Source organism: Panulirus ornatus, chromosome 52 (assembly GCF_036320965.1).
Source record: "Panulirus ornatus isolate Po-2019 chromosome 52, ASM3632096v1, whole genome shotgun sequence".
NCBI lineage: Eukaryota > Metazoa > Arthropoda > Malacostraca > Decapoda > Palinuridae > Panulirus > Panulirus ornatus.
Genome location: NC_092275.1, coordinates 20,646,490 through 20,666,530, shown reverse-complemented (window position 1 = coordinate 20,666,530; position 20,041 = coordinate 20,646,490). Strand labels below are relative to the sequence as shown.

Sequence of the window (20,041 nt, the reverse complement as noted above, 5' to 3'; positions counted from 1 at the left end):
TGTTCGCTGATGATACAGCGCTGGTGGCTGATTCATGTGAGAAACTGCAGAAGCTGGTGACTGAGTTTGGTAAAGTGTGTGAAAGAAGAAAGTTAAGAGTAAATGTGAATAAGAGCAAGGTTATTAGGTACAGTAGGGTTGAGGGTCAATTCAATTGGGAGGTGAGTTTGAATGGAGGAAAACTGGAGGAAGTGAAGTGTTTTAGATATCTGGGAGTGGATCTGGCAGCGGATGGAACCATGGAAGCGGAAGTGGATCATAGGGTGGGGGAGGGGGCGAAAATTCTGGGAGCCTTGAAGAATGTGTGGAAGTCGAGAACATTATCTCGGAAAGCAAAAATGGGTATGTTTGAAGGAATAGTGGTTCCAACAATGTTGTATGGTTGCGAGGCGTGGACTATGGATAGAGTTGTGCGCAGGAGGATGGATGTGCTGGAAATGAGATGTTTGAGGACAATGTGTGGTGTGAGGTGGTTTGATCGAGTAAGTAACGTAAGGGTAAGAGAGATGTGTGGAAATAAAAAGAGCGTGGTTGAGAGAGCAGAAGAGGGTGTCTTGAAATGGTTTGGGCACATGGAGAGAATGAGTGAGGAAAGATTGACCAAGAGGATATATGTGTCGGAGGTGGAGGAACGAGGAGAAGAGGGAGACCAAATTGGAGGTGGAAAGATGGAGTGAAAAAGATTTTGTGTGATCGGGGCCTGAACATGCAGGAGGGTGAAAGGAGGGCAAAGAATAGAGTGAATTGGAGCGATGTGGTATACCGGGGTTGACGTGCTGTCAGTGGATTGAATCAAGGCATGTGTATGGGGGTGGGTTGGGCCATTTCTTTCGTCTGTTTCCTTGCGCTACCTCGCAAACGCGGGAGACAGCGACAAAGCAAAAAAAAAAAAAAAAAAAATATATATATATATATATATATATATATATATATATATATATATATATATATATATATATATATATTCGAGCATACAAAAAGCACTCACAGACGAGTAACGTAACCCAATATCTTTTTATAGTAATAATCTACGTAAAAATATGAGACCTACGTATAGAACCTATGTCATGTGATCTTTGATGTTCCCTAATTACATTTCCCCCTACGACCCTCACTCACCTCGCTGATGTCGCCAGGGGAACATATCTCAATTAATATTATTCCACAAGTGATCCATCGCTGATATACTCCACAAGATATGATCATCCTTCATTCTGTACACTCTGCTCTTTACCTGTGAAAATCACCATCAATATGCATTTCATCACCGGGTTTGCCTACGGTAGAATCTAAACAAAAAAAAAACTCGTTTAATTATTGGACTAAATATGAATCTTGATCAAGTGTGGGATGGGAAGCTTGGCGTCTCTGCAAGCAAGCGAGAATCTGACCATTGTGTTCATACTTGTCATTCGACACCTGAGGCCCATCACTCTCACCTCAACCAACTGACCTTACTTCTGTAGACCTTGGCTGAGGTAACACACACACACAGACACACACACACACACACACACACACACACACACACACACACGTTGCACCACAAAGACTCACGCACACAACGCCGGACATATCACTGGAGCATTTTAAATGTGATTCGTCTGTGAAATGTCAGGGGGAATCACCAACCTATTGCATCTGTTTGGTCTCAGACATTATAAGTGATTGTGGAACGTTCGCTTTACCTTGGTGAGGAAATATGCCATTCAGCCAGAGTGAGCTCTCATTTATTTTCTGATCACCTGTCTATACTGTTTATCTACCCATGTATCTGTTTACCTATTTATCTGTTCATCTATGTCTCGGATTGACTCTCTCTCAGTGAGTCTCTCTCTCTTTTCTTATATATATATATATATATATATATATATATATTTTTTTTTCTAATCGCCATTTCCCGCATTAGCGAGGTTGCGTTAAGAACAGAGGATGAGGACTGGGCCTTTGAGGGAACATCCTCACCTGGCCCCCTTCTCTGTTTCTTCCTTTGGAAAAAAAAAAGAGAGGGGAGGATTTCCAGCCTCCTGCTCCCTCCCCATTTAGTCGCCTTCTACGAAACGCAGGGAATACGTGGGAAATATTCTTTCTCCCCTATCCCCATGGATATTCTTAAGAGTCCACGGGGAAAATGTAAATGTTGCCTTCAGCAACAATAATACTATAAAGAATACCTTAATCAGGAATTCACCAGAAAATTCTCCTGGGTGCATCTATAAAGTGTCATGTAGAAATTGTGATAAGTTTTATGTTGGGCAGACTGGGAAGGATCTTTCTGTTCGACTTAAGCAACATAGATATTGTATAAGAACGGGACAAGAATCAAATGCCTTGTTTAATCACGTTAAAAACTATGATCATTGTATTGACTGGAGTAATGCCATCTCAGTTATTAACTCTCTATTACCGCGAGAAATATCATTGAATCTTCTATTATCAAATACACAAAGAATTATAATGTTAATATTAGTGATGGTTTATACAAATTAGATAACTTTGTTGTTGTTACACAAGGAATCATAATGTTAATATTAGTGATGGTTTATACAAATTGGATAACTTTACTGTTGATAAAATTTGTAAAATAATAAGTTTATGATACGCTCGTCATCAGTCTTGGACAATCGCATGTTTACCAAATGGCGTCCTAGCTACGTCTCTTTGTTGTATATCAACTGATTGTTATATTTCTCTCTTGTGTCTCCCCTGATGATGCGATTATTATACGAAAGTGCACTTGGAAACTTATCGTGTCTCATTTTCCCCGTGGACTCTTAAGAATGTACTTGATCACGCGCAAAATTGTGATCCTTTCCAATATATATATATATATATATATATATATATATATATATATATATATATATATATATATATATATATATATATATAAAGTACACAAAAGTACCAAAAGCACTGGTGGTTATGTAGCTCATCTGAGCAGGGAGTCTCCTCTATTGACATAAGCGTCACATGAGAAGAAAAAAAAAAAAACACAGCTGTGTCTGTGTGTCTACACACAAAGCTAAAGCTGCGCATGAAGCGTACTCTTCACAACAAGGCTCAGACATCAGAGAGAATCTGCATTCATTGTAGTCAGACGGAGACTTTGAAGGACAATCTGTCATGGAAGGAGGAACAGTTGAGTAATTGCTGTGCTTGTGGTAGCCGCCCCACACACACACACACACACACACACACACACACACACACACACGCATACGTACACAAAAGCAACTTGTGTGGCTGCAGAGAGAAAATATAGAGACAATGCAACAAGCATCAGGTGACCACAGGAGACATAAAGCATGCAAAAGGTTTGCGAATGAGCTGCATCAAAAGCTGTAGCACCAACGTAATGTCTTATGTGTTCATTCAGGAGGAGAGGATGGTATGAGGAACCCGCTTGCGTCCATATGAGCCTACGGGGGCTGTCTTCAGTACAGAAATTATACGGGATGATACGAGATGACGCTCGGGTTGGTAGGGTTTCAATGAGTGTTCCTTCAACAAAGGCATAATTATTTCCCCCCTCCCCCCAAAAAAATGTTAAAAAAAATGCCGTACTAAAGACTAGCATTAATTTGGTTACCTCATGCAGAATGTAATACAATGATGAGAATGCAATACATCTATCTAAAAAGCTACTTTTGAAAGAGGGAAAGACAAAAGTAAACACAGACAGACAGACAGACACACACACACACACCTGGCTCAGGCTGGTGTGTATGTGTATGAGTGTGTGTGTGTGTGTGTGTGTGTGTGTGTGTGTGTGTGTGTGTGTGTACACATAGGAGTAAAGACATGCTACACATATACGAGGTTAAGAGACGAACCAACACGAGCGTAAAAAAAAAAAAATCTCTCTCCACGTAACACAGAGTCACACGCACCACCTCGCCACAATACGCTTCAAGGCCCAAGTCTCTTAAAAGAATTCAGGGGGGTCTAAATACCTAACTAGAACCATTATATTACACAAATAGATACATGACCACCTGGAAATCCCGCTGTAAAATCCTTAAAGAGCTGGGAATACCAGAAAACCAGGCCGTGTGGGAGGGTGGGCTTGGAGAGACACTTGGGATAAAAGCCAGATGTCGGAGGCAGGCTGGAGCCAACAACAATCCTAGCGGAGCAACACAGGGAAAAAGTCCCTGACAAGCTGCTGCTGCTTCTGTAGCAGAGGAGGAGGAGGAGGACGAGTAGGAGGAGGAGGACGAGGAGGTGGAGGAGGAGGACGACGACGAGTAGGAGGAGGACGACGAGTAGGAGGAGGAGGAGGACGAGTAGGAGGAGGAGGAGGCGGACGACGACGAGTAGGAGGAGGAGGAGGACGACGACGAGTAGGAGGAGGAGGAGGACGACGAGTAGGAGGAGGAGGAGGACGACGACGAGTAGGAGGAGGAGGAGGAGGACGACGACGAGTAGGAGGAGGAGGTGGACGACGACGAGTAGGAGGAGGTGGACGACGACGAGTAGGAGGAGGAGGAGGTGGACGACGACGAGTAGGAGGAGGAGGAGGACGACGACGAGTAGGAGGAGGAGGAGGAGGACGACGACGAGGAGGAGGTGGACGACGACGAGTAGGAGGAGGAGGAGGAGGAGGAGGACGACGAGTAGGAGGAGAGGACGAGGAGGAGGTGGAGGACGAGGTGGTGGAGGACGAGAGAGAGAGAGAAGTAAAAAAAAAAATTGGTTTACTGGTCAGTTTTGTGTGGAAAGGTTAGAGGCAAGATCGAGGTCGGCTGCAGGAGAGCACAACTGACCAAGTGGTTGAGGTTCGAATTCAACCTGACTTATCCCCAAGCGGTCTTGCTCAGTGGAGTGGGGCTGAGCAATCCCTCTTTGGGATTTCGTTTCTTTTTTTCTTTTTTTACAGCGAAGAGTGAAAAAAAATAAGTGAGTTGAGGGTTGAGTGAGTTATCGTTAAAAGAAAATGGTTAGCGTTAAGGCTAGTTCAACGTTTTCTTTGATGTCTCATTGATGCCTCTCTCTCTCATATACCGACTGGACAAAATTCACGAATGCACGTTGGAGAAAAATATTGTATACATTTAATCTACACGTAAAGAATACCTATTCATACCTCATTGAGCTTTCGTGTTACTGCCATAAACGAACGCCTTTAACATGTTAAACATTGCACTCCCTGCCTCTCGTTTATACAGATCACTAAGTCTATAATCTACATGACGTGTTGGATTTCTCCACACGGCCACTACGTACTCGAATTCACAACCGCCCGTCTCCTCCTCTCATGGAAAATGGTGCATGGGAACATGGCCCCCAGCCCTTGCTATCATCATTGTGCATTTCCGTAAGATGATTTCGTTCGTGGGGAGATCCATGCTTCGAATGCCGTGGGTGTGTTTTTTTTTCCTTTAAGTCGTCCTCTGCTTTTTGTATAACTATGCAAAAGGAACGCATTAAGTCGTCCTTAATAAGCAAGCGTGAAATGCCAAGAAAATGTGATATCATTCCCATATCGATATATGCAGCGCATCCTGTATAGATATACTGTCTTTCATCAACGTAAATCCACAACACAACTACATCATCCCTATGAATGCAAACGGCAGCAGACCACGGGCTCATTTCGAGGGCGTTTGAGATTGTGGTAGCTCTCCGAAACTCGCACATGAGTGTGGTCAGAGCAGCAAGGCACACAAGTAATTCAAAGACAAAATCCAAAAACCCTGCAGAGTGTTCAGGCGTAAGCTGGTAAAATGAAAACACACATTTCATCTAGAAATCCAGATTTCCTAATTTTGCCGCAGTTTCCCCTCCTACTTTATGGTTTATGTTAACCATATTTTCTTTCCTTAATGTTCCCTATTATATTTTTCATTTCCCCCTGAAAATTTCCTAATATTTCCCCCGTGTCTGCGGGCTTGTCCTCCTCCATTACCCACACCGCATTGCCTCCAACATCAATGAGAAAATGAGTTGCATTTCGTTCCTCACCCGATAAAAAGAAAGTCCCCATCATACATACACACGGGCACGAATGCGTATCTACACATCCTAGCTTTCTACACGAAGCCAGCTGTCGACTCGTACCAAAAGGAGATTGAATAGATGAGGTTGATCGCGACCATGACTTCCATCCGGGCTCATTTGATCGTTGGGTCACAACGCTAACCACTGCATTACGTAGGCTCGTCTCTGTGCGTCTAATCACCTACTGGTAATTACCCAACTGAGGTGTATGGGGAGGGAGTTTCACACTAGTGCAACCTTGTCTCGTGTAATTGATTCTTGTAATTACTCATTTGTACTGTACGAGGAGTGAGTTTTACACTCTTGGGACCCCATGTATGTGTGTGTGTGTGTGTGTGTGTGTGTGTGTGTGTGTGTGTGTGTGTGTGTGTGTGTAGGTCGCCATAGCTTCTCAATCGCAGTTACTGTATCGGTATAGGAGTTCTAAGAATTAAAATAAGAAACTATCGATTCTATTAACTCAGAACTCAAGGATTTTCCTTTGTGCCTCTCCCACTTCTTACCGTCAACTTTTATTCCAGACTCGGCCCAAGTACTGGGAAATTGTGTAAAATCCCTGGAAAACTCTGTTCCTTGAATATCCTGGAAATTCTTGGTTTCTGGATCAGGAATGCTTGTGGGTTATGTGAATGCCCAGTTTTTAGAATGTGGTCCAGGGTTTTCTGTGGTTTCTGAAACAGCAGAGCGTTATTACTGCAACCACAGTCCTGGACTACATAGTGGAGGGGGAACTCACTTGCTGTAGTAGTTACGAATATATCCTGAAGAAGGAGAGGACGATAGGCATCCTAAGTGTCACTACAATGAACAACCTCGGAGAAGAATTCGTGGAAACATCTCTGAAGAATATGACAAGTACACTGACCTCTTTCTCTGTCGTCTTTGCGAGGTGGGTACTCACGTAGCACAGCCGTGGTGAGGATAGACCTCCAGCATATACACCACATCAGAAGCTGCTCTTACCTTCCACTGTTTTATGAGACAAAAATTTCTCCCTTCCTTTCCCAATCCGTAACTCTGAACCCGACCGTCTTGTATGCTAACGAAGGGAAATGTGACTTTCTCCTAATCTTCTCCCTTCCTTTGCTTATCCTTAACTCTGAACCCGACCGTCTTGTATGCTAACGAGGGGAAAAGTGACTTTACCGCAATCTTGTTCTCTTTTGGGACGTACTGTTGGTTGTCTTTCCCACTCTGGACCTCATCTCGTTTCCTTTAGAAGTCTTAGACTTCTTTCTTTACTTCCATTGGCGGAGATCTACATGCAAATGAACAATTGAGAGTTTTCATTATATATATATGAGGCATGTTCCTTCTCTTGTTACAGTTAAGTGATTATAAAATATATGCCTCGTATATAAATCTCTCTATTCGCTTTGGTTTATATATTCTTTTCTTTTCTTTCAAACTATTCGCCATTTCCCGCGTTAGCGAGGTAGCGTTAAGAACAGAGAACTGGGCCCTTGAGGGAATATCCTCACCTGGCCCCCTTCTCCGTTCCCTCTTTTGGAAAATTAAAAAAAAAAAAAAATATTATATATATATATATATATATATATATATATATATATATATATATATATATATATATATATATATACAGGGCACGTGAAGCAGTCGGGTTAAATCGTGTAAAGGCCTATGGAGCCTGGTTTTGAATAGGGGTCTGTGGTTACGGTGCATTACACATGACAGCTGGAGAATGAATGTGAGGGAGTGCGGCCTTTCTTCGTCTGCTCCTGGCAATTCCTCGCTAACGCGGCAAACAGCGGACAAGTATGAAAAAGAAAATGTATATTAATACACACACACACACACACACACACACACACACATAATACTTGACATCACCTTCCACATCAATGACAAAAATTGGTTGGCCAACTTCACAGACATGCTCAAGTCGCTCACAACAGTTTCACTTCTAAAACCCTCAAGCTCTACCATGGAATTCCCCAAGGAGCAGTTCTTTCTCCAACCCTCTTAATCTCTTCTTACATGCCCTCCCATTACTTCTAGCCAACCACAGCATGAAGGTACTAAATACCGTCCTATTCCTCTCCCACTGCCAACCACAGCATGAAGGTGCTAGATACCCTTCCACTTCCACTTCCACTACCTTGCTCAATCTTTCCCATTATCTCTGCGCAATGGCTATTCCTTTCCCAAGCTTTCTTACTTCCATCATTTCTTTCACATGGTTGTCATTTTTCTCTTTTCTAAGGCCCACCTCCAATTTTCACCTTAGCCTTCATCAATAAATGATTCAATATATTACCTACCACCTCCGTCACAAGGGTCATTTGATAATGGATTCACTAACTCGTTAAACGCAAAATCTTACTGAGATTGAATAAGGTAATTTCGTTGCAGTAAAGGCTTTGGAGGCAAACTATAACGCTAACTTAATTTCACATAACACGCTTTCAAATCAGCCAAAAAAAAGAAAGTCCACATAACAGTACATCAAGTTGAGAATTCATACGAGTTGGTCAGAAGGTGCTTTCGTATCTATAAGCCCAAGCGAATGTACAGAATTATTTCTTTTCGTCCAACACATCACCCTGCCCAAGTCACAATAGGCACTGAAATCTAATATGCAAGGAAAAGAAAAGATCCAAGGCTGCAGTAAAGCGATTAAGATAGATTGGATTTTCCTCAAATGCCTCGACACGTATGAAAATCTAAGTGTTTTCATCTCCCAGTTTAAAAGGTAATATTTCGTCGTTTTCTTTCTTCTTTCATTTATTTTACCACTGATTTTCTGAATCTATCTCGCCCCTCCTTTCCACATCTGTCTTATGTATCCAAGTATTTACAAGCGTTTGATGGAAAAAAGAGAGGGGGGGGTCTTGGAGATTACCTGAGCGTGCAATGCTTGCCGTATTCTGAAGGCACCACCACCACTCGGCTCCCGTTGGCCGCAGTTCCAGGTGGTTTAGTTTGAGGGCACCGTCGAATGCATTAATCATGGGCCATGGGCAAGGGGATGAAAGGGCACGGCTGTCACTGGCCACTACTCGACTATTTCTGGAGGGATTTCTCGATGGGTCGGTGGCCAAGGACGACAAACCTCCACACACACACACACACACACACACACACACACACGTATATATAAACACATATATGTATTCTCCAGGGTGTGTTTTCGGACTCTACCTGCACGGGGTTACACCGCGAGGGAAAAGTCACCTTTGGCAAGGCTGTATCACTGGGAGGACAGTCTCGTCAGAAGACCTTCGCGCTCCAAAGGAGTCCAACAGATTCCTGCAGCTGGAGGTAGCGCAGACCTGGAGCTACAGGAGCTCCGGGAAGAGTTCCTGGGTAACTCTAGGACTCTGTCTTAGAAAGATGTCCTCGGGTATTTATGAATACAATTCCCATGTTGGTGGTACTATCATATCAAAAAAGTATATGCAATGAAGATTGTATGACTCATCTTTGATAATGTATCAGATTAATGTTCAGTCTGATGTACAGTACACGAATATGGGTATTTCTAGTATATAAAAAAATGGGTAATTTTTCATGGGCATTTTTGGTTTACAAACACATATCATAAACGAGCTGCGTATATATGTCAGTATCTATCTATCTACCTATCTATCTATCTATCTATAAAACGAGAACTCCAAGGATGTCACCTTGGGTTTGGGTGATGTGTGGTGTGTGTGTGAAATGTTTAGGATAGAGGGGGTTTTTTTTGGGTGTGGGCGTTTGAATAGGGTTGTTTCGGGTGGGGGAAGTGAGGTTTGAAGAGGAGGGTCGTTGCTAGGGGCGTGGGTATGGCGTGGCATGTTGTTGGGGGTGGGTGAGTGGATGTTTCTATTCCCCTTCCCCTCCCCCACTGCAAGGGAATATGTACTAAAGGCACATTTACTTACTAAAGGTGAGCCTAGACATCCTGTCAGCAATAATTCTGAGAGAAGGCAGATATTTCCAAGGAATCTTTTATATATATGGCAATAAATTCTTGTAGTCATTGGGGCTAATTCTAAAGCCATTTCGGGAGAATTATAATGCTCTCACCACCAAAGGATTTATATGGTTCTGAGGCTCCTTCCTCTCACCAGAACTGCTGGCTTTTTGCAGAATAATTCGTAAACTTTTAAATGGAGTTTGTTTATGTATATTCATATATGTGCACAATACATACAGGTTTACCAATAAGTGCAAAATAATTCATCTAATCATATAACACAGGATCACTTGTTTTCCTGAGCCTCTGTAACTTCAAGGGCACGCTACAATCAGTTGCAGGGAAATTAGTTGCAGGAACAACTTTGGTTGCACTATGTTGAGATGCACAGTGACACGACTAGTGAGGATGGCTCCCACATGCGTTGTGTCTTGCAGGAGATTACTTCCATCCTAGCTCTTGACGTGCGAACTCTGGAGGAAATTTTGGCTCCGTTTGAGGTTCGATGCAAAAACGAATTCTTCCTTCATCGTTGTTCTTGTAACGTACATAACAAGTTTGGAATGTGTGTACTTGTCATAGATGATTACAAACAGACTAACATTTCTTTTGTTTTGTAAAACATCTGATTACAGTAATAGATCATATGTGATGTTCCTGTCGGCCTATTTGTTTGACCAGGAAGAGGCGAACCTGCTTGTTTACTTTACGTACTTCTGTGCCGTCGAATTCACTATGTATGGTAATCTGATTTAGGCGTTGGGAGTGAAACGAGTCCCATTTGGATATCTTATGAGCTCTTCTCGATGGAGGAAGGCTTTGATTACGCTAATCTTATATGCCTAAGGACATTAAGACAGCGTTCAAGGTCGGTAGATTATATTGGGACGGAATCAATCTATTGACCGACCTGCCGCCGACACAAACTCCCCCAGGGAAAAAGGACTTGTGGTTGTTGAACTTTAGTTCCAAAGTAAATTTCAAGACATGAGTTCGTCTCCATAGCCTCTATGAGGTGGTGGGTAAGACAGCCCTCGTGGCTAACACATGTAGCCCACCACGTAGCGGCAGTGGGTGTGGCAGAGATGAGAGAGGATCTCGTAGAGAACTGTTGTTTTGAAGATGCTGGTGAAAGGTTCCTCAATGATAGCAATTCATAAGCTGAGGAAACCCTCCCTAAGGAGGGACTTTGACACAACCCGTAGCCACACTCTAGCTCCAACACCTTGGGTGTCAAACGCTACTTGCACGACCGTATGTCTCCAAACTCTTGAATCTGATTCGTGGATGGTCAGTCATCAGTGAGAACGTCCTAGGAATCAACAGTGAGGGTAGAATAACGCTGACCATCTACAATACTGTGAGAACACCAAGACCAACGTATGAAAAGCAATATGAGAACCCATGTGATCGACATACATCACGCTGGTGTCACCATCGCCTTACATCATCCTCTCTGGTTTCCATCTAAAGACTTCGATCATATTTCGACCACCACAATTCTGCTCCGGATGACCTCGATGTCTCAATATGAAGCTTTTGCTTCGATGAACTTTTCCACAGGTGTTGGCTCTAAGTCTAGTGGTAACTTTTCCTTTCCCCTTCTCTCTCTCTCTCTCTCTCTCTCTCTCTCTCTCTCTCTCTCTCTCTCTCTCTCTCTCTCTCTCTCTCTCTTTTACTTTTACAGCCTGGATCAGCCTGGCGATACTGACCTCTGCTGCTGCTATTGTGGACATTCCCCTTTCCCCGTGGCTCGGAAACCAAACCTCTGCAGCATATGTGAACGCTGTCATCTGGCTGGTACTGAATACCAAACACTTCACCTCTCTTAGCACATTTTTTGTCCTTTGGTAATGGGGTAAGGGACATCCCAGCTTAGCGTACTGGAATTACGTATTCTTTCGGTGTTGGGTTTACAAGCTTACCTCTACAGGTTTACTAAGCTTGCTAAATAATAGATTTCTAATTGAATTCGTAAAAGCGTTTGACTCCCACTTTTGTACTGATCTCTTTCTCGACTGAACTATCTATTAGATTTTCCACCTTCCTTCGTTTATCGTAAATCCTGCTGATCTAAGAGCTCATCTGCATCTATCAACCATCTATCAACGGTGAATTTCAGATTTTTAATTGAAAATTTAATATGGCATGCGTCTCATACGTCAACTAATCCTCACATTGATGAATCATCGTCCCAGGTTACTCCTCTGATTAATCAGTCCTTATACGTGGCAAACTCCCATGTTACTCCTCTGATTAATCAGTCCTTATACGTGGCAAACTCCCATGTTACTGCTCTGATTAATCAGTCCTTATACGTGGCAAACTCCCATGTTACTCCTCTGATTAATCAGTCCTTATACGTGGCAAACTCCCATGTTACTGCTCTGATTAATCAGTCCTTATACGTGGCAAACAATGATGGAGACAAAAGACTTCCCTGTTTTACTCCATCTTCGACCAAATCTTACATTAATGATCAGATCCTTTATAATAAGGGTTTGTAGGGGTTATATTTTGATTGTTCTGGGTAGTTTGACATAGTTGTCGTGCTCTTTCAGGCAGTTCCATGACATTTGCCATGGCACTGAAGCGACCTTTCTTCTTTTTTGAGGTCCTTTGATTCCCTGGATAATATTCTGGGTTCATTGATTAACCTTCTATCAAATGATACGACTTTAATGGAAGTGGGATTAAATCAATTCTTTCTTTTTCTTCCACCCATCATCTATCAATCTTTGAGAATGTCTGTGTCGACATAATCCAACCATATCGAAGAGATTGTTCCAGAGGTAAAAGAGTAAGATATGCACTGCTGCTGAGCGTAGTGCAGCCTTAACGTTGCAGGAACCCACGGAAAAGAAGGTTTATAGGTAACGACAGGGCTGTGGCAGGTTGGGAAAAGTTATAGACAAATGATAAACGTTTCATGTCTTACATATTCTTGGAATGCTTCTACAACTTCCCTATGGTCTTCTAGCGCTGTTCATTATAAAGGAATTAGATCGTCAATAATGACGCAATTACGTAACTCGGATTTATAATCCGTGTTACTTAATGTTCCATTACGTCACACAGCTTTTCATGGTCTTTGTTGAACTTAAAATATGCCATCACTAGCTACACTTTACTCAGGTGTTCACACTTGGGAAATGTGAATCTATTCATCTGATTTGTGGAACTGATGCCCTGATAATTTCTCTCGTATATTATTTTCTATTTGATTTCTGAGCAACGTTTAGATATAAAAGTGATAGTTACTCCATCATTAGCTTTCCCTTACTCTATTTTTAAGACTTTTTCTTGTTCAAAATCTATATTCATAATGTATATCAACTGACTTAAATTTCTCTCTTGTGTCTACCCTGATGATGTGATCATTACACGAAAGTGCACTTGGGAACTTATCGTGTTTCATTTCCCCCGTGGACTCATAGAAATATATTTATATATATATATATATATATATATATATATATATATATATATATATATATATATATATATATATATAGGTCATAACGTAACACCTATATTTATAAAAAACGTAAAAATCTAATACCACTGAGGACTGGTTTTGCATCGTTAAACAAAAGAGAAATAAAACCGTCCCAAAGGCCAGGGTGTAGACTGGTAAGCTGGGTTTGGTGGAGCGGAAAGGCAGCGCGAGGAAGGCTGTTAGCAAGGATTATGGACTTAGGTCTGCCACCCGTGGAAGGGCTGCAGGGAAGGACCAGCAGTGCTCAGCCTGACGTCAGATCCAGGGAGCAGTGACTGGGTCAGTAGGCCAGCTTGAGGGTCAAGAGTCGTTGTGAATTATTTGATCACCGTGTAAAAGCTACGAAACCGTGGAGCAATAAGACATTCTTTTTTTTTTACGTTAGCTGAGAATGTATTGGTAGATGAATGCCCGAATCATATATATATATATATATATATATATATATATATATATATATATATATATATATATATATATATATACACCATTACCTAACTCAGGTACCAACTTTATCGACCAAGGGAGAGTGAGCAGCTGGGTTGACTGTGGATCGACTGAATGCATCCAGGATTCGAATCTGTTTTTGGGAAACTTCATTTTTTCGGCATTCTATCTTCCATGAATTATAGGACTACACACATTGATTTGCTATGTAATGTCGGTTAAAATCTCATTAAATCATTTATCATCGTGTTATCGTGTCACACAAGATGGTAGTCCAAGTGAACAGTGTGTTTAATAGACCAACCATTTTCTATCGTGCAGATATATATCCACACACCCACACACACACACACACACACACACACACACACACACACAAAGGTTGGGCCAGAGTGAGAGATGGTCTCAAAATGATTAATATCTAGCTGGAAGCAAGCTTCAGGATTAGGAGAATAGTTAAAGCGAAAAACTGTATGCTGGGAAGTCTTACAATAGCTTTCACGTACATAGGTTAGGAAATCTTAAGCAAGCTCTTAATATCCTATAGAAGGTCAGAACTAGAATATGTTTCTCATCTCATTTGATAAAGCACAAAGATCTAATACATCGGGTCCAAAGGAGGGCATGGTACCAGAATTGAAATAACAGAGGCACATGGAAGGGCTTTGGGGGTTTAGATTTGCCCACATTCAAAAGGAGAAGAGTGGAGGGGCGACCTGACCACAATCTTTAAGTTTTGTACACAAATCGGTGACGTGGACAGTTAACAGTTCATCGAGAGATGTGGGAATAAAGCAACCAGAAGATATAACATGAAATAAATCGAGAAATTTGTTTAAAAAAAACGATGTTAAAAGCATTTTTTACAGCATTTGAGTTCTGACAAGCACTTTCATAATTTGCATCTCATTACAGGATGAAAAGATTTCTGGAGGTCAACAAATAAAATATATACACCATAATCTCATTCATGTAATGATATTATGATTCCACAACTTACTTTTATGTGTACGATTTTCACTGCCCATTCAGGAAATATCTACAAAATGCATCATCACTTTACTGTGCTTTAAGTAAGCGTAGTTGTACTCTGTTGTGTATCTGATTTCTGTTTTTCGCCTTCCGCAGGTCGTCAGCTGAGGAAGTGCTCTTCCAACTCAATCAGCGCGATGTTCATGGTTGCTCAACTGCAGCAACGGCAGCTCAGTGACTAACTCCACGACAGCAGTGGGAGTCCAGTGACTAACTCCACGACAACGGTGGGAGTTCAGTGACTAACTCCACGACAACAGTGGGAGTCCAGTGACTAACTCCACGACAACGGTGGGAGTCCAGTGACTAACTCCACGACAACGGTGGGAGTTCAGTGAGTAACTCCACGACAACAGTGGGAGTCCAGTGACTAACTCCACGACAGCAGTGGGAGTCCAGTGACTAACTCCACGACAACGGTGGGAGTTCAGTGACTAACTCCACGACAGCAGTGGCAGCTCAGCGCCTACCTTAACGACAGAAGTCGTGGCTTAGTAACTACCATCCCGACACCCGTAATTAACCAACAACCACACCTCCACGACCACAGCGGTTCCCGAACGACTGCTTTATGACCACAGTGCCCGTTCAATCAACCTCGAGACCCATGGTTTCCAGTGCCACTTCGACGACCACTTCAAACGATCATTCGATTATCACTTCATTGTCAACACAGAAACAGCTCAACATCTATCATACTTATCTATCATACTCATTGTTCTCCAGCTCTTACCTCAGTATGCTACGACCAGCTAGAAGAAGGGAAGAAATATAATCTGGCCAAAGACAGGGAATACTGAGAGCTGCATCAATATCCACAAGATTTCTTAAGACTTGAGTTCCAATGGATCAGACTGGAGTTCTCATGAGGCACTGGATATGAAGGAAAAGTGTCCGAAATTCAAAGAATGAAATGAAAAAACACTTCACTCTCTTCTTCGTTTATTTACACCTTTTGGTAATGCGTGTACATCAAGAGCCTTCACTAAGAGGACTCACAGGAATGACTTAGGCATCTAATGTCCCCCACAAGACCCATATGTTGGTAAAACGGCTTACCAAGCCACTATTACGAAACTGTGGACGAAGACACGAGGGATCTTTAAGATTGCATCTAAACGGGAATCGGAAAAATCCTGCAGAGGTTACAAGAGGAGGAAATAAACAAGCATTACTCGAGAACAGTAAATGACTCCCAGAGGTGGTGTATATTCCTAAGGGAATGCGGCAACACTGCCTAATACGAACAGTCCGAGAGAATAAGGGGAATACCGCAAAAATACATCAGACAGGATCAATTCGATATAAACTAGTGGAAGTACTGCAACTTTTACATATAGGAGGAGCACTGTAACACAGACTAACAGATACATATACTGCCACATCACCACTCAAAGATTATAGAAACCTTACCACAAACAGATGGTGGAAATCAGTGTGGCAGAAGAGCAAAAGACAGCGTTGGAAGAACACAGGAGGAGCAAGATCAATGGACAGCGGAGGCGCACGGAACTCCAGGGATCTGCTTTGGCGAATGTATTGGTGTGTTAAGAGGCGGTTGTTGTGGTTCCTGAGAACGAGCAGCTGGGTTGCTCTACCATAGTTACCCCTGCCAGAGCCTTTTATCCTGTTTTGTTTGTGTGTGTGTGTGTGTGTGTGTGTGTGTGTGTGTGTTTGCAAGAAAGGAAGATAAGGTGGGAAAGGGAATGCGTTGAAAGGGAAGAGCGGGGTAAAGGGGCAAAGGCAGTTGAGATTAAAGAAGTGATAGTGCGTGTGTTAATTACGGTCCTCTGCCATTGATAAGCTCTACCACATAGGTGTGAGAAGGAACATTCCTCGACAGTTTATAGCAAAGGAAAAAAATAGCGTTCTTATCTTTTCCCTAGTGGGTTATATAACAGCCATCCCACACTCAGGTGATAGTGAGTATCTGTGATTATTATCTTTACGTTAAGGTGAACACACTGGAAAAGAAAAAAGAAAAGAGAGAGGAGGGGATCGTAAGGCTAAAGACGAGCGGAGAAATCCAACACATCCCTAGACCCTTGTAGCGTGTGTGTGTGTGTGTGTGTGTGTCTCCCCCAGCAGACAATGCGGCTTAGAACGTGCGGTGGGGATGGCAGCGTCAAGAGACTGTCCACTACCGACAGCGTCAACGAGAAACACACAAGGACGACACACACGTTCGGGACGAGGGATCACGCTCCACACAGGGGGCTCCTCCTGTACTACCTCCTCCTCCTCCGCCGCATCACTACCCAGCTTACTTCGGTGTGTGCCGGACTCACCTCCTGGTCCAGGGACGACTATACCCACCTCAAGAACACCGCTGCCACAAGGATACCTTCAGCTGCCTGGCTTGAGGCACGGTCCCAGACCAACCCGGGCTTATCAACTGCTGCTGGTGCTGTTTCTACTCTACACTTCACTCAAGAGCGCTGAAGCTAAAGGTAAGTAACCCTGATGGACGTTTGTTGAGGATCGTTCTTGTGCAACTACGTAAAGTGGGTCTTTTTCTTTTGGTCTTTCTCCCTTCAGGATTGATCGGTGCTCAACGAAGCTACATCTGACAGGTTGGGAGAGCTTCTCTGCATGTGAGATCGGCTAACATGGTTAACTGACGTTCATGACACCAAAACAGAGGCTTAGGCATCTGTCTTTCCTCTAATACTTTACTCTCTGTAGCAACATCTACAAAATGAAGAAGACAAAAAACTTATACGAGTTCGTATATTGCACTCTAATCTTCATCTGGCAAAAAAGAAACTAAATTTTTTGTTGGAAACAAATTTTCTCCAATCATATACTTCATAGTCGTTTCCCGCGTCAGCGAGGTAGCGCCAGGAAACAGATGAAGAAAGATCCATCCACTCATATACACAGATTCATAAATACACGCACATGCACGTACTTACACATAAATATACATATACATATCAACATAAACATACATATACATACACATACACAGACATATACAGAAATACACATGTACATATTCATACTTGCTTGCCTTCATCCATTCATGGCGGCACCCCGCCCCACAGGAAACAGCATCACCATCCTTCGCGTCTGCGAGGCAACGCCAGGGAAACAGGACTCCTATCGGTGCAGTATGATTGCAGCCATCTACATCTGTTCTCCACAGAAGGAGAGAAACAGTTCGACAATGTGGCATACGTAAACACTAGTATAAAACTGGCCATAGCAAATGCTCTATGTCTTATGTGCACATATGTATACCAGTGCCACATGGATCATTGGTGAGCCCCGGCAATACACGCTGCAGCGCCAGTCTTGCATTAACTCCCAGGTAAAGAAACGAGAAAAAAAAAATAAAGCTGCAAAATTCAGAGAAAGTTGATGATTCAAAGTCTGTATCTAACGTGCAGCCGGGTCAGTGTTGGCAATCGAGAGCACCAATAACGCAGAGGGAAATCTGCGACACGCACCGAACATAAGTTTGAAGTAACTTTACAAACTCATGGTGCAAACACTACTAATGACATCAAAAGCGTGACTGCAGTTTGAGCAAGCGCTCCACATTTTTCGTCGCTAAGGAAAAGGGAGACTGACTTGCCAACAGTACATCTAATACGTCTGGATAGTGTGCAGTGTTCCGGGCCATTGGTGATAATAACATCGCTGAAACATGATGTGGCATAGGTGCCTCGCGGAGGTGCCTCGCGGCCTCACTGCTACTTGTGGTGGTATGATATGGATCCATCACTTAAGCATGTTGCATCCACATTGCTGATGCATGTGCCAAAGCCGTCTGTTATAGGTCGTGTGTGACCCCCATGGCTGATGTAGTGATGTCACCGGCACCTGTTTAGACGTGGCTTTTGCAAAGATCTGGCATAATATTAGCGTCAAGCAGGTGTATTGTTCATGTAGGTATGACAGGATGTTTCGCGTCATTGGCTTTGTTCACTTCAGTGTTGATGCTAGGTTAAATGGGGCCCTCTTTCAGAGCATATGGCTTGTGAAGTCTCAGGGCTGAAATGTCACAACATTTTACATTCTGTGTAGGCCCAGTGCTGTTCTTCGCACTGAAGTACCTTGGTATATAGCATACGTTCTGAATGATCTCAGTAGATACGTGCTCATGCTGGTGTCACAAGGACTTGTTACGAGCTTAAAGAGCTTTGCAAGTACGCGGTGCTGCTGCTTTCTGCCACTCCAGAGCACACAAAGAAAGAATGATATTAATCTTTCGTCCCAGTTCATTAAAAGACAATTAATCGAATACTTTTCTCCTACAAAAACATTGAGTACGATCGTATACTTTATACTTGAAGATATATGTGAATATCTTCAATGAATATCTATAATATCTATAATATCAATATATATATATATATATATATATATATATATATATATATATATATATATATATATATATATATATATATATATTGATCGTAAACCGCCTCAGTGTTACTCTTGGACTGGATATCAATGAGAGTCTTGTACGTGCACAGACATCTTTCATGGCAAAACACAGCTCCACACTATCACTGGGAGTTGGTTGAGCCGGAGTAATGGTTTACAAAAATGGATCCAGGATTCGCATTACTTTTGTCCTCCACACGCAGAAACATTTCCACTTTTATCCATCATCAAGCACGTGCCCTCACACATAGCTTTTAAGTAACTTCCGTCGTGCCTTATGCATCCAGTGTACAAAATACATTTTGCACTGCCTCAACAGCACAGAAACAAAAGTGAATCCATGATCGAGAGTGCCATAGAATGGGGATCCCACCTAACGAGTAATATATAATCGTTCGTTCTACAAGCATCAAGTGAACTAAGGATTAGATACGGAAATATGAATTATAAGGGAGTGCGTCTGGGGTCCTCAGGCAGTGCAAAGGGCAACTAAGAGTGCACTGTAAACACGATCAAGAAAAGAGAAAAGATTTCTGTCTGTGCAGAAAGTAGATATACACATGCTCTCACACATCTATTTATTTGTCTATTTATCTATCTATCTATCTATCTGTCTATCTATCTACCTATCTATCTATCTATCTATATATATATTCCTATGAGTCCACGGGGAAAATGAAACACGAAAAGTTCCCAAGTGCACTTTCGTGTAATAATCACATCATCAGGGGAGACACAAG

At 42.4% G+C, this 20,041-nt stretch overlaps 1 protein-coding gene across 2 annotated transcripts in view; it reads left to right on the top strand.

Annotated features, from left to right (window-relative positions):
- Nucleotides 1-20,041, top strand: part of LOC139765129 (uncharacterized) — a 630,861-nt gene that overhangs the window by 173,514 nt on the left and 437,306 nt on the right. For both annotated transcript variants that reach the window (XR_011716582.1, XM_071692325.1), the window contains exon 2: nucleotides 16,790-17,353. Coding sequence is in view for 1 of the 2 variants with exons in the window: in XM_071692325.1 (XP_071548426.1) it covers nucleotides 17,020-17,353 (334 nt within the window). In the remaining variant the exon portion in view is untranslated. The remainder of the gene's footprint in view (nucleotides 1-16,789; nucleotides 17,354-20,041) is intronic.